The following is a 23,931-nucleotide window of genomic DNA, read 5'->3' as shown; positions in this document are numbered from 1 at the left end:
AAGAAATCGAAAGGACATAAGTACTCGTTCATTCAATTTTCGACCTATAACCCATGTTGAACTTGCCAAACCTACAATCAAATCTGAGATTTCTCAACGGCAATCGGCTGAAAGGGACAAATTTAGCCGTCTAGCCCCATAGACTCCCATTCATTTTGCACTCGGGGGTGATCGCCCCCAGTGGAACTCTGGTGGAACTACAACCAAAATTCGGTACAATAGGACTTAATAGGGAGTGAACAGGCTCTCCGTAGACGGGCTCTGCGCATACTAAAAAATATGTGTGGCTGGCTTGACCGTGTATTTTCAACGCGCGGCCCACTTGACCGCAGTAAATATATAGTATGTTTTGTCAAAAATAAACTCATCAACTAATATGTTACAGTGTTTGTTCCAATGTAACGTTAGGCTTTAGCAAACTAATGACTCCTTAACTTTGAAATATGTATGATAAAATGTATACTTTAAAAAAAGAAAGATTACACTTGAAATATTGTTCAAATTGTAATTGTTGTTGATTTACATGTGAACACTTTTTAATAAAATAGCAAAAAAATAAATTTACAAGGTAGATGTAAAATAATCTTTATAGGTCAATATAAGCCTTCTCATTAAATTATTTATTATTGTTGTTTATTAGTGACACATTTGGGCAGAGGATGTATTCCAAAACTTTCTGAAAATACAGTATGAGAATTAACAGCACAATTACTAGAAATGTTTGCCTTGGATATTATACAATTTGCATGTATAAAAAAATTGAGAAAAAAAGAGAAAGGTTTCCAAATCTAAATTTGAACCAATTCTGTAGAATGGCTCATATAGCCTATTTGAACAGGATTTGTTTACAGGTATGACTATGTACTTAAAATTAGCTTTTGACTTTGGATTTTATATATATATATATATATATATATATATATATATATATAATTTATTTATTTTGTCCTCACATTCTTTCTTGTGTGACTCACCTGAATGAAAGGCTCATTAAGCGGTCCATTGTCTTCTCAGGTGTGAACCACTTACTATTCATGATGGTGTTGGATCGTCCACGCCCCTGCGCATATTGCCTTTCCAAACAAAAAGTGTTTTACAAAATGTAAATCAATGCATTGTTTTATGTGAATGATTAGGCAGGATGATTTTCAGATCATTTTGAAGGAAAAACTCTAGGCGACAACTCCATTACTCAAAAGTATTGTGAAAACATATTTACTATCTGTTTTGTGGCGTTATTTCAGACACTTAATTTTTTTTGTTTTTTGAATAACCACGCATAAACATTATTCTCTCAAAAATACAAACATGTACATGCATGTTGCTCACATATTATGGTAGCCCTGTTTGTAATAAATAGAGTGTAATTACACCTTTTCCATTAATATGTTTATAAGCAACTGAAAAAAGCACAAATGCCAGGGCATGTCAGAACATCTCAAGGACCCCAAAAACATCTTAGACCCCAGAGGGTTAAACGTAGGTGAAAGGTAACAAAAAAGAGACATGAATAAGCCATTTTTTATACTTTATTCTTACAGATTATACTGTAGTTGTTAATTAGTTGTTCAAAACAATCTATCCAGTTTCAATAATGATTAAGCAACTTCCTTGACATAACATATAAAAAAAATATATATAAAATATTATCTAGTCTAATAGTTATTGTTTACACATTTGTAACACGTAATTAATATCTGATCAAGTGATTTCTTTTTTTTTGCTTTATTGTTCTCTTTTGAATGAAAGACATAAGAGATAATGGACAGGAAATCACTGGGAAAACCCTTGTGTCCCATCTCAACTCTGTCTACTTTTAATATTCATATTTATTTAAATTCAATGTATTGTGGAGGAATTTCTGCAGGATGGTGATGCATGGCAGGGTTGCTGACCACAGGTATCTAAAAGAAAAATTATATATATGTTCAGCTTCCTAGCGTAAATAATACTTATTTATTGATATTATTAAACAATTAATGCACCCATTACGTAGTGCTTTACACACTTCCAGTTCATATATAGTGACACTAAATTGAAATAATACATTGTTTTGTGGAATTGTTTTGGAAGTAGGGTTAAAAGCTTCTCTTACCTCTGAGTAGTAAGGATCTTGGAAGTGATTGGGCCTAAAATCACAGGGTGGTGCGGTTATAACTTGTGGAACAGACGACACCTTTGGAAAAATACACATGTAGAGTTTGTCTTCTTACTGTGAGATGCCACACGTGCAATGACACTGGCAGACAGTTTCAGTATTACAGGTGTCAACATACTTCGAATGGAGTAGAAAAAAGCAAAATACAGAAATCCTGAAATGAAATCAGGACTGTAATGTCCTAATGTGGAACCTTACACCTTCATCTGGATTTAAAAATAATAATAATTATACAACTGAAGAAAAAAACCTAAAAAAAAAACACATGACATTTCCCCCGTATATTCTAATGTTTTAGTTTTTGAAGCAATTAAAGGGATAGTTTACCCAAAAATGTATTCTTCGCGAATTCTTCTTTCTACACGCTTAATTTATCTCTGAATTTCAATGGCTCAAACCTCAATACTAAAATCATGTTTTGAATAAGGGATGTATAAGAGATTAGTTGCAAGAAATTTTGCTTTCAGGTCAAAAACCTGACAAATGTATTGAAAGAAAATATTTGAACGTTTCTAAGTATGGAAAATTTGACTCCATTGAACTATTATATTGGCTTAAAGCACATATACTAGTTAAACCTCTGAGATTGCATATGTGACTACTCTGAGGGGCATTGTAGTTTTAAAGCTCTAGGAGCAGGCCGCAAAAGTGGACTTCAAAGATATCTTATCCTGTTCCGCCCCCTATAGACCTTTCACACAATAACTGAAAATACGTAATCGTTGTGGAAGCGGAGTTCCTGTCAAGCTTCAACACATCAGAAAAATATACCCGGGCAATAAAAAATGTATCACAGTTTACACAACTTCGCTAACGGATTTTGTCAAATATTTAATTTGCCGATGGTTACAAGAATTGTGGAGGAAAACTCTGTCACCAAAAAGAAAAAAATCAATAAAGGGTACACATTTTTCCACAAGGAATTTATGACTTGAAACGTATGTAATGAGATGACAGATATGGCTGCTTTTGAGAATAACAAGAACAGCCCGGTACATCTTGCTCGTAGCTTGCACAATCTGAGGTCGTTCAACGCCTTAATTTACATTCACATAATTTCCGACATTTTTGTGGAGAGAACTGTAAAACTTGAGAATTTTACATATTAACCCTCTGGGGTCGGCAATCACGCCGGCATGATTTGCGCAATTTTTTTTACATAGCAGCTAAATAAACGTAAAATACTCCGTCATATATGGTCATACAGACTTAATAAATATGAAAAAAGAATCTGTGAGATGTCTACTTTTGTATGTGTCCACTTACAATCAAAACAAAACGTTGTGCTTTTGTAAAATAAAGAAATTAAACAGGGTGTGCTTTCTGCCTCTCCGTCTCGTGAACTTTTTTTTTCTTGAGCACGTCTCTAAACATTTAAAAAACTCAGCGAATACTTGTCACACATTTGTGAGCTCTGTATCTTTATAATCATTTAAGTGTGTAGTTTTCAATGGTCTGATTCAAAACGAAAACAAATATTCTGTTTAAAGTAATTTGTATAAAACCAACAAGATATCCAGGTTCTCTAACCCTTGCTCATTAGTTTTAATGTGACCACACCCACACGCGCACAACATATAGAGATGCAAATCGTCCATGCGTCGCGCAAACGCGCCCATTACCTCCACAACAAAGCGCCGCCAAACTTTATCAGTCCTCTGCTGTTCGTCGAGTTTGGAAGACACGCTGTGAGATTATTGGATTTACATCAGAAGAAGAAGAACGCGATTTGAAGACAAGAAAGATTTTAAGGTAAGGAATAATTCTGAATTATATTAGTTAGTATTGTTGCATAAACTTCACATTGCAGTCGAACTGTTGCTCGATGCTTCAGTGAATGTTCTCAGTCGCGCTGTGTGTTTGAAATAGAGAATGGATACCCGAGTCCACATCAGCGCGGCATTGAACGTTTTACATTTAAAACAGCTTATTAGCCAATGTGCCTGATGCTTTCACTTGATGCAAACGTTCGTTTTTTTGTGATTAAAATACATGTAAAATATTACCATAACATCTGTCTTCCTGTGTGCGGAAATTTGTTTATGTAGCCGTGACAACGAAACACGTGCATGCGCGCCTGTGTTAAGGCAAGTTCACACTACAGGATTTTAAAACGTCAGGCTGAACTGTGCAGTTCACACTACATGACTTGCTCTCTGTGAAATCAGGAGTGTTCAAGTTGTTGAGCTGTTCATTGATCCGCAACAGGAGGTAACTCACTACACGAGGTTACAACAACTCTGTCAGCCAACGATTCTATCTTGTCTACAAACCATGTTTTATCACGAAGAAATCACGCGATAAAACGAACCGGAAATGACGGAATACAGCACGCGCGCCACTACCCAGCGAAGAAGAACACAAGTGCACAACACGCGAGTCTTTGTTTGAATATGGACGTCAGACAGAAATAAGTGCTGCAAACTGTTTGCGCGATGATTTGCTCTGGAAAAAAAAAAATTCTCCCATAGACAGTATATAAACGGTATTTTCCCAGTGACCTCAACCCATGCCTTGCTCTGATTGGCTGTAGCTCATGGCATCACATGTGGTTGAGTCGTGCGACAGCTCCAGATATCTAGCATGCTAGATATTTTTCTGGGCTCGGCGACGCGTCCGCGAGGCATCTGCGAGCGTCTTTGATGCATTGTTGGCTCTTTCATACTAACAGATTGGCGAGCGTTCATCGGCCGCTAATCCCCCGCGATAACAACACGACCTGCACTCGGCGAGCTCAACGATTTGCAAATCGGGCTTAAATCGGGCTTAAAATCCTGTAGTGTGAACTAGGCATTAAAGGTGAACTAAGTAACTTTTTTACCTTACCTGATCAACTTCGGAGTCACTGGAATGGTTATATTACTTATTTTGGGTTGAATGGTGGTGGTTTCGCACCCCCCTGGTGCCCGTGAGCGGAAAAACAGCGTTTGCAACTTTGGGCCGGCGGCCCGCCGGCCTCTTCGTCTGGAAGTATCGTGTGATCCCAAGTCTCGCGAGGTAAAGAATTGCTTTACTGCAAAAATAAATCTGCTATAATGCTGTCATTATTGCGCTCCCTCACGCTGTTGGAACCCGAATGAAGACGACGTTGCAAAGAGTTTTCCATCTGCTTTGATGTCGTTGATCTACTAAGCCTCTAGTGTCTGAGAATAGCCAGCGAGTTTTTAACAGTTGTTGTCAAATATCTATTCCGAAGCTGCGGGGGGAGCTCTAGAGAGAAACCTCCGAGCAAAACGCGAGGATACAACAAAGAAATCCCGATCTTACTGAGGGCTGCTTTAAGAGCCTTGTTGCTCTGCGCGCTTATGCGCTCATCTGTTGACATTTCCGAATGCTTTCCACACAAACAAACCTACTTGTGTAATTAGTATGAGAAAAAATGCACCAAACATAGGCTTCATGTTTTTACTCCAATCTAATTTCATAACGTCATATCGATGGAATGTCACATCGATGTAAACATTTGAAGTAACATGATAATAAATATATTTTTCTCTAGTGTAGTGTTACTGAAGTGTTCCTTTTTAACGATGCCTGCTATAGCCTACTATTGTTATTATTTATTATTTTTTTATGCATATATATATATAAGTGTGAAACACTCAATATTCATGGGTGGTTTACGCCTACTCGCATAAAGCTTTCTTACACAAGACATGTCTTACAAATTTTAAATCAATATATTGTCTGATCTGAATGAGTAGTCAAGGTGATTTTCACATAGTTTTGGAGCAAATATTCGAGGCTACGTGATACAATTTTCTAAAGTCTTGTGAAGAAATAATCAGTTTTAGATTCATGACCTCATTTCAGTGACTTTTTTTTGGGTCATTTTCACAAACCACGCATAAATGTTATTATCTCAAAACTACAAACTTTTACATACATGCTGCTGACATATTATTGTAGCAGAGTTTGTGCTGAATGCAGTGTAATAAGACTTTAGCCATGAAAATGTCACAAGTAACAGAAATAAGTGCAAATGTTAGAGCATGTCAGAACACCTTCAGGACCCAGAAAACCCCTCAGACCCCAGAGGGTTAAAAGTTTGTAGATTTGAACATTTAAAAGAGAAATTTAATGAATAAATACGTGAACCCAAGTGTGAACACCTATTTCCATTCTATATGCATATCTGAGGAGTTCAGCTGAAAAACACGTTTAAAAACCCTTGACTTGACGCAGTACTCACCTGTGGAGAACAGCAACAGACTTTACAGGCAAATGCTGACAGAGAGATGGAGATGATGAACTGAAGCAAGGTGAATGTCAACAATACACCACTGATTCCCAAGAAGAGAGTCTGAGAGAGAATTCAACATAAGCACAAATAATTATGAAGAAATAATTGATAATAGCACTCACATCAGTACACAGGCTGCTCAGCAGTTCAGAATCTACCATCCTTGAGGTTCATATAGTAATACAACATATTTAAAGGTCAAACTGGACTGAGTTAACAATTAATGTATAATGTCTTTGTCAAGGTTTTCTTTAATCGTAAATGATCAGTAATAGTAAGAGATCTATAAACTACTTCTAAAATGTTGGAAAAAAGATTGGACAGGTTATAGCTTGACTTTTAACAAGTACTGACCACACAGTGATCTTATTGTGATTACTAAATAAATGTGAAGATAAAAGTTGGCAACATACCCTGTACTTTACATCAACACGAGGACAATCAACAAACGTGCAGAAACTGTGCATACTCGGCCCTAGAATCATATCAAATGAAAGTATGATAAAGGAAGTGCCAGCAAATAGAGCACTGAAAATGTTCATTCCAAGTGAACCTTTCACCTATAGGTAGAAAAAACAAAACATAAAATGGATTAAAAAATTAACAAGAACTTTAGCTTGTTAACATAGGTAAAAAGGTATTCTACCACACCCAACAACAGTATGAATGTTGAAACGAGAGGAAAACATTTAAAAAAAAACTTGAAATTTAGATGAATTGCATGTCATAGGTCAATTTCAAGTGATTGTGGATCATTTGCAGGTCAACATTTGCTTAACATCTGTATAAGCAAGTATTGAACATTCCCTTAGTTTCACAGACAGGTTAAGCCTTTATTTTAGCCAAGTCATATTAAAAGTTTTGTTTTGACATCCAACAAAATGGCAGAAATGTTTATAGACGGAAATAAAATCAGAGATATACATTTAAGGATTTATGGGGAAAAAAAATATTTTGTTTCTCGCCATTACTCAAGACAAGTTTGGGGACTCTACAGATTATGGTCACTGATGCCCATACACTTTTTTGGCAGAAAAATAAGGAAGAAGAAATCACTACACAAATCAGTACAAACACAATAGTGTTCCTGTAGCTCTGGTGCTTAACCCCTGAGAAACAAGACGTGTTGTGTACATACCAAACACAAACTGGAGGGTGAATTCGGTCTGTTTTCTGCAGCAATGCAGAGTGAGCCTGCGATGATGTACTGAGAGCAGAGAGAAAGACACAAATCAAGACTTCTGTTGGAATATGTAACTTGTGTTATAAAATACACAACACTTTTTTTGTATAATTGTTTCTTACGATGAGAGATCCCCAGTAAGGAATAAAACTAAAGACAAAGATGGAATCTGGATAAACTGTAGACACGATTCCCAACAGGACAGTCCACAGACCAATCATTATCTGGACAGTCTGTGAAGTACAAGAGAAGAACAATATTACAAGCACAATATACATTTATAACAACTGTAGTTAGGTAGACTGGGTTTACCCAGATCCTGATCTGGCAGCGATTTGATTTTCGCCCTGCAGCTCAGTCTGGAAACCTGTACATTATTTTCTCCTGCTTCCGTTACAATTTTGCGGGAACCAATCACAAACTGTTGTATCCACATGGCGCGATATAGGCTGGTTTAACACGATGATGATAGAGAAGTTTCTCTAAAGCAGTGTTTCCCAACCTTTTTTCAGTCAAGGCACCCTTTGAAAATGTCTTTTTTTTTGGCACCCTACATTATGTTGCCACGATACTACTTTGATACTATACCTTGAAATGTATCGATTTTCAATACCACTGGGAAGAACCGCCATATATAGGCCTACGGTCATATAGATATGTTTAGTATTATCTGTTTTTTTGTCCATCCATTTAAAGTCTAAGAAAAAGATCAATTTACATGATGACATATTTAATTAAGGCTTTTATTCATATATAAACTTTGCTCAATTACTATTGCAAATCTCATCTAAATGTTTGCTCACGCAGTGTATTTGTGTTTTTACATTGGGATCATTGTGTTATAATTGCACAAGATAGCTTGTTTTTAATATATTTTATAATGTAATAATTTCACAGTTAATCTCCAAATCAATGTAGAAACAACATTAGGACAGTATATTTAAAAAAAGTTGTTTAATGGTATATTTTTATGAATGAAGGCCAGTATCACTGATACCAATACTGCTACTGAGGTCTTCAATTATTTATTTTTTTACAAAAATATTTTTAAAAAGCTATCAATTCTAAAATGTATTAGGCTCCAAAAAATATAACTTTTATTTAAGTGAACTTAAAACAATCTTCACATAAGCCCATAATAAATGTCATATTGACCTGTGCCCACCTGTCTACAGGTAGGCAATACACATAAATTGAATAAAGTTATCAAACACTTTACAGTCTTCACTGCATCAAGTATAAATTAAATAAAGATTAATCCTTATTAAAGCTACAAGCGTTCTTTAGTCGAGAGCAGTGAGTCATTTTCCGTTCCCTGAGTTATTTGATTCTGCTGTCACTGCTGCACATGTCCCATTCTCTCACAACTCTTTACGTTCATTTACGACTTTAACTAATTTAATAATAATAATAATAAAAATGTATTTCTTCAGCACATTTAAACACAACACGAGTTGACCAAAGTGCTTTACAGAATCCACAATTTAAGACTGCTCTCATGACGATACTCAACAAAACGGACACTTTGGCATGACTGTGTGCTATTATTTGTTCAAGCGTGAAAGAGAAGTCGATTCTGCGCGCGCGTCGTTCTGTGCGTCCTGCGCGTGTGTGTCAGAAGGACATTCAAAGACTCTTTTGTCTTTTCACGCTTACATGGTTTAAAAGCATTTGCATGAAGAAGAACGTGATTATATAATGTAACGCTAGCCAAAGGATGACAGAAATTAAATATTTGTAACGCTTTAAACTGAAAAACATTAATCTCACGCGTTACTGTTGACAGTAGCACGTTATTATTAATTTGTGTATATTATTTGTTGTTATTTAGAGACACCTGACAATCCGAGATTGATGGTATTTTTTTTATTTTACACATTTTAGCAATTTTCAAATGTTTGATAAGAGTTTTTACACGGCACCCCTGCTCTCCCCAGATGGCACCCCGGTTGGGACACGCTGCTCTAAAGTATGTCACCTGGATCGTTGGTCTGATTGGTTGAAGAACTATCCAATTGCGTTCAGAGTCATTGTAACTATGCCCGTTGATCCCGCATCTTATCGTATTTTTTGTTTGGACTGATTTACTGTGCTCTGAGCTTCTGCCTGCCTAATGGATTACGACTTTGGTTTGTTATTAATAAGCACTGATGGGCAGTAACGTGTTAGAAGTAACGCGTTACTGTAATCCCATTACTTTTTTTCAAGTAACGAGTAAAGTAAGGGATTGCAATTGCAAAAACAGTAATTAGATTACTGTTACTTTCCCGTAAGGAGGCTGCGTTACTGCGTTACTGTGATTTTGTTTCGTTAGACTATCTCGTGAGTCGTGGCTTAATTTGAGCCGGAACACGCCCGACGTTGGATACGGAACCTTTTTTTATTGGATCCGGCACTATGTCACTATGGAAAATGAATCGCCTAAATAAAATAAATAAAAAATACTATTTGTGTAGCCTATAGTGTTCAATGTTGTTATCGATAGAGCTGCACAAATGGGGTATTATTTCATCCGCAACTGCATCACAAAACTCATCATCCGTAAATGCTGATGCGAGCCGCAAGAAAGCCCTTGTCTGTTCTAGAAAGGATGCAGCAAAGATATTTAATGCTAATGAGACATCGGCCTACGCTGAGTTTCATTCATTTATGAGGTGCGTGCTCTAGTTAACAGTGAAAGTGAAAGCGGCACGCCGGCTCCTCCATGTCACGGTTATTATATTCTCTGCTATATTTGCCTTGTATTTGTTAAATACATGCAAATGGTTGATGAAACATTTATTAAAATAAGATGCAATTGAATTTATACAAAACGAAATTCACTTTAAAGAAAGGCTTTTAACAATGCAATGCAAGTGAACGCGGCGCACTAGCGCCTCAATGCACGGTTATTATATTGTCTGCTATATTTGCTTTTTATTTATTAAATACATGCAATTGGTTAATGAAACATTTATTAAAATTAAGATGCAATTTATACAAAACGAAATTCACTTTAAGGAAAGGTTTTCTACAAAGCAAAACTTAATGAAATGGTAAAAACATGTCTGACGATTTACAAAAACAAAACTAATCTGCACTTTAATGTTAAAAGACATAAATGTTAATAATTTGGAATACATTCATGAGAGACTTTCATTTTAATTATTTTATTGCTGTATTTTATTTACATCTAATCCAATAGGATTTTACAAAAAAATATGTGCATTTTAAATGCTGGAATATGCAGAAATATAAGTTATATAATATAATATTAACAGAAGAAGGACTTTGTGTATTTCGTTAAAATATGGTGGAATGTGCAGAAATTGGTTAAATGTTCAACAATTTTCTTCAAGTCTGAGACTGTTGCATTTAATTTAATTTTTGGTTGATGCAATGTGCATAAAGTTAAAATATTGAAACTAATAAAACAAGTTTTAAAAAAGAGAATGTTTAATTCAATTTTAGATGATGGAATATGCAGAAAGAATATAATTAGGCTGAAAGGTCTGCTTTGTATTCAGGTCGTGCATCATGTTTTTGAAGTAAAGTAACTAGTAAAGTAACTGATTACTTTTGAAAATAAGTAATCAGTAAAGTAACTGGATTACTTTCTTGGAGAAGTAATCAGTAACTAATTACTATTTCCAAGTAACTTGACCAACACTGTTAAAGGATAATTCCGGTATTTAACACCTTGAGTCTATATTGTAGTTTGTTTTGGATGAACAAGAGTGGTGGACAACATTTTTTTGACAATGGTTCCTCTCTCGAGTTTTTGACTATAAAAGAATTGGCCATGGACCCATTTAACATTGGAGTCAATGTGCATGTCCGAAAATGTCATTAAAACAACCTTTAACATTATTTTTCAAAACTGTGCAACTCACCGAGTGATTAGTGATGTTAGTTGATGTTCCAGAAACAAAAAGTGTTGCGAAATACAGTTTCTGTCGTGTTTTATTCGTCATTTTGTAAAATCCCATTGTTGAAAAAATAGTTCCACTATAGCAAAATAAACGGATTGGAATCATATATTGCGACGATATATTGTTTATAATCATCAACGAACACCACTAACCACTCGGTGAGTTTAACAGATTTGTAAACGAACATCATTGGCTGTTTTAATTACATTTTCGGACATGCACATTGACTCCAATGTTAAATGGGTCCATGGCCAATTCTTTTATAGTCAAAAACTCGAGAGAGGAACCATTGTCAAAAAAAATTTGGCCACCACTCTTGTTCATCCAAAACAAACTACAATATAGACTCAAGGTGTTAAATACCGGAATTATCCTTTAATAAACTGCACTTTATTTTCAATTGTTGTTGCTGACCACAACAACCAATATCATCAAATCATAACACTGAGGCCCTGTTTACACGAGAACGCTCGCGGGTGAAAACGTAAAAATATTGTATCGGATGTGCCTTTCGTTTACACGGCGACAGCGTTTTTGGGGCTTAAAAACGCAAAAAAGTGTGGACACCCCTCCACACCACACCCTCCAGAGTGGAAATCTGAAAAACGCTCCACCATCGCGTTCCCGACTAAAAGGGTAAAAACGCAAAAGTCTACTAGACTGTGAAGGCGTCGCGTTTACGTCACAGGCATGCGCCAGTATAGGAAAATAACAAAACATTATCAAACTAAGATATTGCATTAATTTCATTGACAAAAACAAAACAAAAAAAACAATTCTGTCAGGTTTGAGCGACATTGGAAGAGCACGGAGGGTTAAAGCAGCAGCTTTACCGTATTAAACATGAAACTGTGTCAGTGTCTCTTTCACTTTCAGTGCTTCACATCGCCACCTAGCCGTCTGGAGTGCACACTACATCGAATTTCACACACTTTTGCGTCACCATATGCACGCAGATTTCCCCACCATAACGCTCGTCTAAACGCAGAATAAAAAGTGATAACGCAACGCCACTTTTTGCGTTTTCTCTTCAGATCGTTTCCGTGTAAACATAGCCTTAGACTGACATAAACACATAACAATTATTTGGGTTTATGAACAATTTCTCACCCCAAGGGCTTTTGGTTGGCCTTTCAGAAAAGGCTGAAGTCTATGAAGAGGTGAAGCTCCTGCTAGCTGTTGTCCATAAACAGACACAGGAACATTTGTCCCAGTTCCAGCTGCTGGTGTTTGTGTCGGTGGTTGAAACTGGATGACAAACGTTGAGGGGTTCATGGGTATGACAGTCTGCGACATTCTTGTTTCTGAATCTGAAATTGACATGTACAAAATCATAATAAATCCAGACTAGATATGATTATAAAATAGATTATGTGTTAAAAAAAATCCAGTTTATTTATTAAATCTTCATGTTGTTGAAACACTAGTAGTTATTAACTTTGGTTAAATTATTATCATCAACTAGAATTAGACCTTGAAACCATACCGTGATGGCAGTTGAACAAACCCATGATTACAGGATTAGTTTCGAGTTTACAAAACCAAGCCAATCCAATCAGGCTTTGTTGGTACCATGATGCTGATCATCAGCTTTCTCTGTCAACTCAGGCTTTATTTTTAAAATCTTTATTTTTAGGTGTGACATCAGGAGCAAACAGCCAATCACATGCTGAGAAACTGCTATTCACTTCTGTCTTCTACAGAATATACTGATTGAGATTGAAAAATAGTATGAATTTAAACAAATTTACATAACAAGAAGAAAAGAGATGTTTATGAAATAGGACAACTAAAAGAAAAAAATCTTGCTATATCTGTGCAAGTTAAAGGCATACTATGCAGTTTTCCGTTTTATCAAACAGCGACCCCTAGAGTCGTACATGACTGTAATGTAGCCCTCGAAGTCAACATGTCAGTAGTTATCGCTACTGTAACAGAAACCCAACAGGATAATGCGATAATTCAAACTATGAAGCCCCATAGACACTGTTTGTCTAATTGTACTTACATCTATGAAAGAGTATCTTCTAGAGAAGAAAGCACATGTTTGTGGAATATTTTATTATTCATAATTCATAACTCAGATTCATCGCCACAGTAACTTACTACTCACACATACAGCAACCAAGCTGCAATCTAATCTTGTTTACATGAAATAAGCCTGCTCCCGAGCAGGTTTAAGCTTAAGGGACTGTTGTTGATTGAAGCGCGCGTCCGATCAAGACTGCACATTGAGAACACTGTATCCATGCCACTGATCGTACCGGCAACGAGCACTTCTTTGATCACTTGATTTAAAAAATAATAATTTTTGCGCTAGAATGTATATTTTGTACCCCAAAATTTTTTTGGAGGGCCGGTGGTCTACAATTTTTTATTTATTTTTTGCTCTGCCTTTTTCTTGGTTGCTGTTATAAGCAGACAAACACATAATTTACCAGTGTTTTTTTAAAGAGACTAGGAACAGTACCCAGTAAAGATTACTATTTTGTAGAATATTATTGTATTTCAATAATACTTCCCATGTTCTATTGGATGGTGGCTCTGACAATTAAAAATTAACACAGTAATTATGAAATTATTAAAATTCAAAAATATATACTGTAATAAGTGTAGCTCTTGTTCTACTGCGGAGAAACACTGAGCGCTCTTCGGCCACGGTGAGCAGCCAATAGCAGCGTTGCTGATCAATGTTTCTACTATCGATACATATCCCCTTTTAATCCAGCGCATGAACGCGCAGTTATCTCAGACAACTCAATCCAGCTATACTAATCATAACCGGCAGGTGTGTTCGAAGAACCTAATTAGTAGGGATGGGACGATTACCGGTTTCACGATAAGCCACGATAAAATGTACTGACGGTTAGTATTATCGTTTAAAATTTAATTATCATTAAAACCGTGTTTGATTATCGTGATTTTAATAACTCACTGTAAATCCTGTCCAGCCAGCAACAGTCTGACGCAGGCGCTGCGCGGAATGTTGTTTTTTTGTTGTTGTTTTTTTTTAGAAGGAGTGGCGGTAGGTAGTGACCGTGTTCGGGAGATATTTCAGCCTTTTAAGAGGACCAAATCTGAGGTGTGGTCATATTTTGGCTTTGACAAAAGTCCTGAGGGAAACTTAGTCGAGGATGGTCACCCTGTCTGCAGGACAAAAAGTCGCTGCAATAGAAACACTTCAGATCTGCCGAGTCGTCTTGTGTGACCATCACCCACTGTTGTATAGCGAACGCAATGCAAGTTAATGACTTCAATACCAAAACTACGTCTGGGAAATAATTGGGCACGAAATGTTATTTTGAGTTGAAATATTTTATCTCACTCGCTTGAAATAAACGTGAAGCTTCCGCGAAGAAAAGTTTGCAGTAAGTGGCTTTGAGCCAAAGACGAACGAACAAGTGCAAACAAGACTATTATTAAGAGTGCCATTTATGGGATAATAATGTATAGATACATTGTACACTTATTACACCGATTCTTTTTTTTTTACCATATAATTATGGGGACATATTGAATTGAGATTAATGTTTCAAATCTTACCCGTTTATAAATCCATGTTGTACCGCGTAACGTTACAAAACAATCGTCCAGACAAGATGATCACAACAATATTATCAATCTCTGTAAACAATAAATCAACTCTGATTTCATTTTCAATACAATCAAAAACGGAGACGCAAGACGGCAAGATGTAGCCTACTTGAATAAAACGAGAGCGCGTCCGTTGTAATACATGGAAGTGCGCTTATAATACGTTGCTATGACGACGGTCATTATAAGAAAGGAAATGCCACATAATAGAATCTTGCTTAAAGAAGTGCATGGAGCTGCTTGTTTTATTTGTTTTTTGTTGATTTTCAAATATAAAACTTGTTAAAATGTTTTCAGTGTGAGCATCAGTTCTTTTTGAACACTTTCATCTCGTTTTAACAAAACCGTGATAATATTGATAATCACGATAATTTTGGTCACTATAATCGTGATATGAAATTTTCATACCGTCCAATCCCTACTAATTAGCCAGATCATGATTAGGCCGATATCATCATCTTGGATGTCTCATTTGATCTCGGATGCTTTAAGCAACATACAAAAGAAGGATAGCTGTTAGATCAGGATAGCTGTTACTGTGGCGATGAATCTGAGTTATGAATTATGAATAATAAAACATTAAAAAAAAATCCACAAACATGTGCTTTTTTCTCTAGAAGACACTCATTCATAGATGTAAGTAAAATTGGACAGACAGTGTCTATGGGGCTTCATGGTTTCAATTATCACATTATCCTGTTGGGTTTCTGTTACAGTAGCGGTAACAACTGGCATGTTGACTTCGAGGGCTACATTACAGTCATGGCACATGTAATCATGAGTGTTATAATAATTCATTACATGTATATAGCGCTTTTTCTCTGCACTCAAAGTGCTTTACATAGAAGGGGGAATCTCCTCAACCACCACTAATGTGCAGCTCCACCTGGATGATGCGACAGCAGCCATATTGCACCAGAACGCCCATCACACACACACACACACACACCGGCACCGGCTTACTGGTGGAGAGGAGACAGAGTGATGAAGCCAATCAGTATATGGGGATGATTAGGAGGCCATGATGGACAGAGGCCACCGGGCAAATTTGGCCAGGATACCGGGGTTACACCCCTACTCTTTTTCGAAGGACATCCTGGGATTTCTTGTGACCACAGAGTTTCGGTTCTCGGTTTTACATCTCATCTGAAGGACGGTGCTCATTGGCAGTATAGTGTCCCCGTCACTATACTGGGGCGTTAGGACCCACACAGACCACAGGGTGAGCGCCCCCTTCTGGCCTCACTAACACCTCTTCCAGTAATATAATATTCACTGTACTATAATCTACATTTGTATTGGTATATCAGGTTTCTGAGGCCACTGTGGATATTCTTGCAAAATCTCTTTCTAGAGTGACTATTATAAATGCCTATAATTTCACTCTATTGTTCTAAAAAAAGAATATATTATATATAAAGTAAATTCTAATCTGAACCTTCAAGTGTTATTTACCCACAAATGAAATTTCTGTCATTAATTACTCACCCTCATGTCGGTCCAAACCCGTAAGAGCTTCGTTCATCTTCGGAACACAAATGAAGATATTTATGATGAAATCCAAGAGGTTTCTGACCCCACATAGCCAGCAATGTCATTGTAACTTTCAAGGCCCATTCTCCTACACTGTTCACAGTGCTTCCAGGTTTTACGTCAGAACGCCGGCTCATTATCAGCTATCTCCTGCGTCAGCATCACACGCATGTGTCGTGATGCTCACTTGACCAGCGTCGGCCAATAGTGAGCCAGCGTTCTAATTTAAAACCTGGAAGCACTGCACTGCATTTACTACATCAACAGCGTAGGAGAATGACGTGAAAGATAAGAGATTGTTGAATAAAGTCGTTATTTTGGGGGGGTTTTGCGAACAAAAAGTATTCTCATTGTTTCATAACATTAAGGTTGAACCACTGTAGTCACATGGTCTATTTTAACGATGTCTTTACCACCTTTCTGTGCATGTACATGACATCATCAGAGATTGGTGTTTTTGTTGTTTACACGGAGACCATTTTCAAAAACCTGCACTTTGAAGCCGTTTCAAAAGTTTTAGTTTTCAGGCACACAAAACATTGTTGTCATGTTAACAAATGGCCAAAACACATAAAAAGTTTTACACTTTTAGTTGAAAATACTGTTGCGTGTTTTGTCTGTATTCTCCCGAGTATCAGTTAATTAAAGTCTATATGTTGAATTCTTTACTGACCAGGACCTTTTTTTATATGTTTTATGAATACTATGAATTCAGACATACTACTCATTTCACATACTGCTTTTCACTTACTATATAGTAGGGAGGTATTGTGTCACAGAGTCATAAATAATTATCTTCAAGAAGAACAAGGAATCCTGCTACAGATGGTCCTTCAACAAATGTCCTAACAAACTTTAATAACATGTAAAATGTTGGCTGAAAAAACTTAAGGGATGAGAACTATCTCCGTCAATAGTCAAGTCACCTTTATTCATATAGCACTTTTTACATTACAGATTGTATCAATATAAAACATTTGCTGGAGAAACTCCCAGGCAGAAAGACAATGAAAGCCTTAAAAACAAACAGTGTTCAACAAAGACTCTGTTTCAATGAGGCCTGAAACCATGGCGAAAGTCTCGCATGTTGTTGTCTCGTCCCAAAGGCACAAAACTTCCACGATGTTTGAGTGGTCTGCATCTTGCAAATATTCCACCATTCCCACCTGTTAATTACAGAGTCAGTTAGAGCAATATAACTGGCATTTCAGTTATCAAGCTTATTTTGAATCTGACTTGACAGCCCAGAAAAATCTGTGCCAGTCTTAAAGTGTTGTGCTAGTTTGTTATCATATTTTCGAAACAAGTTAACAAGCTCCACATAATTCCCACAGTTGTCCCTTTCAGAGTACTGTTGCCGGATTTTTGCGGTTTTGAATTTGATTGTGTGAGACAAAGTGGTTTGGGCAGGTGGACAAAGATTGGGATGGATTGGGATCAGTTAAAAAAAAAAATTACATTCAAATTTTATAGGCAATTCTATTAACCGGTGATGGGTGATTCAGAGAGAACCAGAGGGGACATTGCAGTTTCCCTTGAGAGGCAAAGGGAAGGCACCTCTGCTTCATAAAATATTTCCAAAATCTGCTCCCAAGGGTATAAATTGCCCTAAGGGACAGGAACTTGTCCTGAACATCAAGCAAAACCTACTGCCCAAGCCTAAGCATCATTAGTCAACTATGGTCGCAAGTTCCATTGAACTCTATTGGTAACGACGGAACTTGTGCCCATAGTTGACTAATGATGCTTTTAGAAAATGCACCCCTGTTCAGACAGAACGCAGTCCGCCTGATGATTTTACGCAACCGTAGTGTTGTTCACCCGCACTAGGACATGGTAGCCCCTTAACTGCTGGAGGAAGTACTACAGGGCCAGAAATACAGCCATCGATTCGAGGCAGTTGATTTGCCAAATCGAGATGACCTCACCAGATCCCCTGGGCTGGACGGCCACCTAAGACCGCTCCCTATCCCATACGGGAAGTGTCTGTCGTTAGCATCTTACAATGACAACACGCACCCAAGGTGAGGAACCGGGGTCTGAGCCACATAGAAAGGAAATTAAGCCACAGAGCATAACCCAAGTAGGGCTTTGCACACTGAGTCTGAAATTTTCCTGTGCATTTTTTTGTATTCGTCATCCTAAAAAATTGTCACTCACAGAAACCTTGCACTCTGAGTCTGATGTTTATTAATTAATTGGTTGTGAAAAAATCCACAAAACAATACAAAATACCATCTTCAAGCATGATTTTGTTGTACTTTGTTGTTGGAAATATTGTGTAACGACTGAGACAAATCAGACATAATTATTTGGTATATGTACCAAACAATCTTTAAAACTCACTCTGGGATCTGTGGCCCCATCCCCCAGTGAGTGCAAGAAGGTCTTGGTTACCATGACCACGATCAGATAAGTTGGTTTTATGGGTGTTAAAAAATGAACATACATCCCAGAAATGTTTGTGAATGATTTACTGTCTTGTGTAATGTCTTCTAATACTATTATTTTGTTGATGCTGTGTATTTTATAATAGAATCATATTTGGTCCCTATAAATTGGTATTTCGAAAATCGAAATGATTGTTTGTGGACATGATATGCCGATAGCTGCGCAACATATTTGTATTACAAGAATCTTTCTTAGTTTCTTCATCAGAAACCAATCCAACTGCACATGCAAGTGAGCACACTTGAGACCGAGTCATAAATCCTCCCCACAGATATATCTCCCGCTTAAAAATGCCTCCTTTCTTATTGGTTGAGCCAACCCTGCAGCAGGGTGGAGCCTTTGTCAAGCTTTAAATAGCCTATCCACTAGCTCTTCCCTCTCTCTTGCTCTTTTCAATATGTTTAGGGTGCTGTGCTGGCCACAGCAGGCCCTGACTCACAACCAGCCATGTGCTCATTCAGGAGAGAGAGGACTCTCTCAACCACAACAGAATCCAGGACAATCTCAGGAGTTTGGCACAACGTCTTCATTTCAATGCAGAAGAAGTCCATCACAACTCTCACCTTTGCTCTCTTGTTTCTGGACTCTTCTGCTGCTTCTTCAGGTTAATGTCTGTGGGGACCCCCCACCAAACACAGCCTGCTAGGCCTTCACTCTCCCAACAGAGTCAGACTGAATTTTCTTCAATCCAACTCAGAGGAAAACTGCAACTTTTCCATTACTGAATGGGCAGCCATCTACTCTTCCGACTTCCTCACTCCTTGGATGCCAGCATGGCCTCTACGGCCACCAATCTGCATGTGCTCAGCTATGTGCTCATGGAGAGAGAGAACTTTCAACCAGAACAGAGTCGAACTAACCAGGCAAGTTCATCAACGGAACTTCCTTCAACGGAAAACGATTGCAACTTCCATGTTTGACACTCTCGGAACCATCAACAACTTACATTTTCAACAACTTTGAAAAAGAATTGTGTCACTGCACAACCCATGCAAGTATCAATTTAATGAGGTGCTCTGAAAATTATATGCTGATGGTTCTTTTCATAGTTAGACGGATCTTTCCCATAGTTCCATTTCCTGCTTCCAATTGCCTTCTGTCACTCACCTTTTTACCTATGCATGTCTTTTCTGTGGCCATCAAAAACTTCCTTTTCTTAGAATAAATGAATAATCAAAAGAGTTTGTTGGACGAACTGATTCATTGATTTTAATATTAATTTAGCTACATTAAGTTAATCCAATAACTGACCCAAATATAGCTAATCATAGCACGCTATGAGTTATTATTAATATTTCCCCTTTGAGCTAACTCGTTACAATTGGGTCCATCCAATCCTAAAATTGTCGTATTTATTTTTTGACGTGCGAAAATTTAGGACCAGAATATCGGACTCGTGTGCAAGGACCTTTACCATAAACATGAATTTTAGACACACGCACGAAGTGTTCAGCGCCTGACTTACCATAAACATGGATTTTTAGAAAAGGTACGAAGCTCTCACCGCGTGCCCTTGCCCTTATTTGCCTTTGGGGATTGCCCTTGGATGAAATCCCCTGGGTTTTGAGCCACAACTGAAGCATATCATGTGCAAAAGGCCCATAGGGATAACCATGAACGCAACTGCCATGATACCTAGGACTTTTTGAAACTGATTAACAGTAATGTCCTGAACTAGCCTGGTGCTGTTTTTGGTGTTTAAAATGGTCTCGACATGAGTGGGTGACAGTTGTGCCCACATGATGCTAACAGAGTCCCATTTAACCCCAATTACGTTGTCCTCTGGGCGGGAGAGAGAGCACTTTTCTTGGCGTTGAGTCTCTCAACCCCAGAGAGACAAGATGAGCGAGGATCGATCTCGATGTCGAAGTGTTCTTGAAACTGGGAAGACAAAGAAACCTGGAAGGCGCACCTGTTGCACATCTAATTGTAGCCTCTGATGAGCACGCAATTCCAATGACATCATTATAAGAGGTTCAAGGTCAAAGCCACTCTGAAAAAAGAGTGACGTGAGTGCTACTCAAATTTGGTAAAACCAAGAGTGATGAGTGAGTTTTATTTTTATAAATCCATGGAAGATATTGTGGACCTGTTCTGTGTTTGAAGGTGAATTGTATCCCTGTCCCTATCCCTGTCTTAGGAACATTTCCTGGTTGGATTCACATCACCAGTAGGAACTCTGAAGTGATGTAAGTCGCTTGTTGACTTTTATTATGACAGCGCGGCAGACATTTATTCTGAGAACACCAGCCAGTAAGTATTGCCAGTAAACCGAGCTTTATTTCCTGTTCCTGAGCTTGAACACATTCTGCAAATTCCCCTGCAAATTAGCTTTCGATGTGTCTAACAGTCCTGTCTAATACATTATTAGATGGTCGTAGACATATATGAAAAGGTATTAGTGTATGTCGTGTGGATGATGTCCGATGTTGCTGAGCAGAAATACATAATCATGTTTCCCTTTTGTCTTGTCCCCGTTTCCCTTGGGTCCCCTCAAAGTTGCTTTTGATTTTTTTCTTAGCATAATGGATAAGAGGACCATCTATCACCGTTTTACATGTTCGTAGAGTTAGTTTGTGGAGTAAAATATATTTAATCTGCTTTTTAAAAATGGCAGGTGCTGGTGTTTCGCGTGCGTTCGGCCAATCCATGTACACTAATGTCACAGATAGTTTCTACAGTTCTGGTTTAAACCCAACTCTGAAGTAGGAGCTGAATTTGTTCCTCCTAAAAAGGAGTTCCTGGAACTAAAATAGTTCCTAGTTCCAGGAAGTTCCTAGTCCACGCCAAAATCTGGTTACTTCAGCCAATAATAGTTCAAGGAACTATTATAGGTTCCTTTGGTGCGAAAGCCCCTCATGAGTAGTTATGCTAATTGGTAAATAATGTTATTTTAACTGATTAATTACCCACAACAAGATACTTTCAAAGTATTATTGTGTTAAATGAGAAAAGCATAAAAATAGACATTACAAAAGTTTTGAAAAGTAATTTTCTATTTGACTCAACATGGATTTTTTTTTTAATTGAATGTTTATTGGTTTTTAACAGGAAAGAAAAAATAACATTTCAAAAATAATAATTTTTTAAAATGTATTACTCAAGTTACATGTAATTGTAATGCCAAACCAGCAGAGTGTGGCATTACCTGAGTAATGACTGTGCTCCACTCCCTCTGCAATGAATGAGTACAAGCATGGTCTCTGGCTAAAAAGTAGTCAAACAGGAAATGAGTGCAAAGTATTGCCAGTATACCTGCCTTACCGAGCGTTATTTCCTGGTTTTCCTGCCTGTCTACTGTGTATGATTCTGCCTGGTTCTCTGTTTTTCAATTATCTGGATTATCCCCATTGTTTTCGTTTCCTGGTCGGACTGATGCTTTTGATTAGACCTATTGCCTGCCTACTGACTTTTGCCTTTTAGTATTCCCCTTTGGATGTTGACAGATCTGACTGCTACTTTGCTTTTGAGCCTCTGCCTGCCTTCTCGTATTTGTTTGTGGTAACGGTCTTTAATAAACTGCTGTACATTGATTCTCACTTGGCCTCAGCGTCCTCGTTACAATAATCTGCAGTATGCATACATACACACCCACCCCCAGGTTAGAGCAAATACACGACAACAGCATTACATTTGAAAATACATTTCTACATTTTTCAAATTATATGTCTGCCTAACCGAATTCTAAAGTTTCTTTAGCAAGATGGCAAAAATGGAGACCAGAAGCTAAAAGTATCTACATTCCCTTAAGGTGATGCACTAATTCTTTCAAATAAATAAGATTACATGCGCACTCGTGCTTTTCAGGACAAAAACAGCACTTGTGATATTGCTTAAATATATCTCATAAATATGAGAAAAAAAAGTTTTTCCCCTGCTTCATGTTCGTCACCATCACCTGTATGTAATGTTAGATGATCCATGTAGGTCTGAGGCAGACCGATTACATCATTTTAATCACAATTTGCATTGTGGAAAAGCTTCCTTGTGTATACAAAGACTTATTAATTTGTGTATATCAAAAATATTATTTTTAGACTCACCAATTGTTACTTCAGAAAAAAAAAATTGTGTTATTGTTTCTTTATTGGTGGAGGTTAAAATTCCATAATTTCACCAGCCAGTTCATCCAATGAAGAAATAAAATAGTAAATTTGCTATTGAGAATCAGATGATTTTGCTTTTTAGTTATAAATTAACCTTTTTTTTTTTCATTTTCATAAATTATTGCTTTAAATGTAATGATAAAAGGTACTTGCCAGATCCCTCGAACGGTCTCAGATCCACTTGATGCTTCGCACTTCACCACCACATACATAAAACAAGAAAAGAACAAAACAGGTGCAACTGGTTTTCAGGCTTAGTAATGAGATATAGGGCGTGACGAACGAGCTGCTCATCTAAACACACACAGAAACACAACAACTGAGTCGAACTGTAGTTCCAGGTTAATGACGCACGACGCACAGCCGAAGTAACACATCAGACTCAAGTAGAACCGAATGAGCCGTTGAGTGAGTTGACAATACTTATGTAAGCCTGAGTACTGGAAATATGCTTATTATGACTATTAAATTAAATATTATTAAAATCAAGGAGTTGATAAGACTAGTTTATTCTTTCTATATACTAAAGAACATATCCGCTTTTGTGCATCAGAGTCAGGATCCTGTTATCTGTGTTATGTCTTTTATTTTGAAATTTGCCATTCATGTGTCTGTTAATTTGTAGTTCTGTCCGTGGTCTTTGCAGTTATTTTCCTCTTTGTAATTAGTTCCAGGTGTTCCTTGTTATCATTGTTTCAGTTAGCTATTTAATCTTGGCTGTGTCCGAAATCGCCCCCTATACCATAGTGGAA

The 23,931-nt window shown here is 37.3% G+C and overlaps 1 protein-coding gene across 1 annotated transcript; it reads right to left on the bottom strand.

Moving 5' to 3' along the window:
- Positions 1-1,512: 1,512 nt before the first annotated feature.
- LOC307004189 (membrane-spanning 4-domains subfamily A member 4A-like) lies at positions 1,513-23,471 on the bottom strand. Its single transcript, XM_079623278.1, has 8 exons — positions 23,333-23,471; positions 12,606-12,805; positions 7,707-7,817; positions 7,540-7,608; positions 6,815-6,961; positions 6,351-6,461; positions 2,096-2,176; positions 1,513-1,904 (listed from the first exon to the last, which is right to left on the bottom strand). Exons 2-8 carry the CDS (start codon positions 12,789-12,791, stop codon positions 1,830-1,832), a joined length of 780 nt encoding a protein of 259 aa, XP_079479404.1. The 5' UTR covers positions 12,792-12,805; positions 23,333-23,471; the 3' UTR covers positions 1,513-1,829.
- Between the last annotated feature and the right edge of the window lie 460 nt (positions 23,472-23,931).

Source organism: Phoxinus phoxinus (genome assembly GCF_949152265.1).
Source record: "Phoxinus phoxinus genome assembly, chromosome: 9".
NCBI lineage: Eukaryota > Metazoa > Chordata > Actinopteri > Cypriniformes > Leuciscidae > Phoxinus > Phoxinus phoxinus.
This window is presented reverse-complemented; position numbering and strand designations above follow the sequence as displayed.

What these genes read in the sequence shown, in the direction of transcription:
- LOC307004189 (XM_079623278.1), bottom strand. Translation starts at nt 12,791, where the DNA reads ATGTCGCAGACTGTCATACCCATGAACCCCTCAACGTTTGTCATCCAG. An exon ending in CTTACTGGGGATCTCTCATC is followed by an intron (nt 7,609 to 7,706) that starts GTAAGAAACAAT and finishes CTCTGCTCTCAG; the next exon opens with TACATCATCGCAGGCTCACT. An exon ending in AAGATCCTTACTACTCAGAG is followed by an intron (nt 1,905 to 2,095) that starts GTAAGAGAAGCT and finishes TTTTTCTTTTAG; the next exon opens with ATACCTGTGGTCAGCAACCC.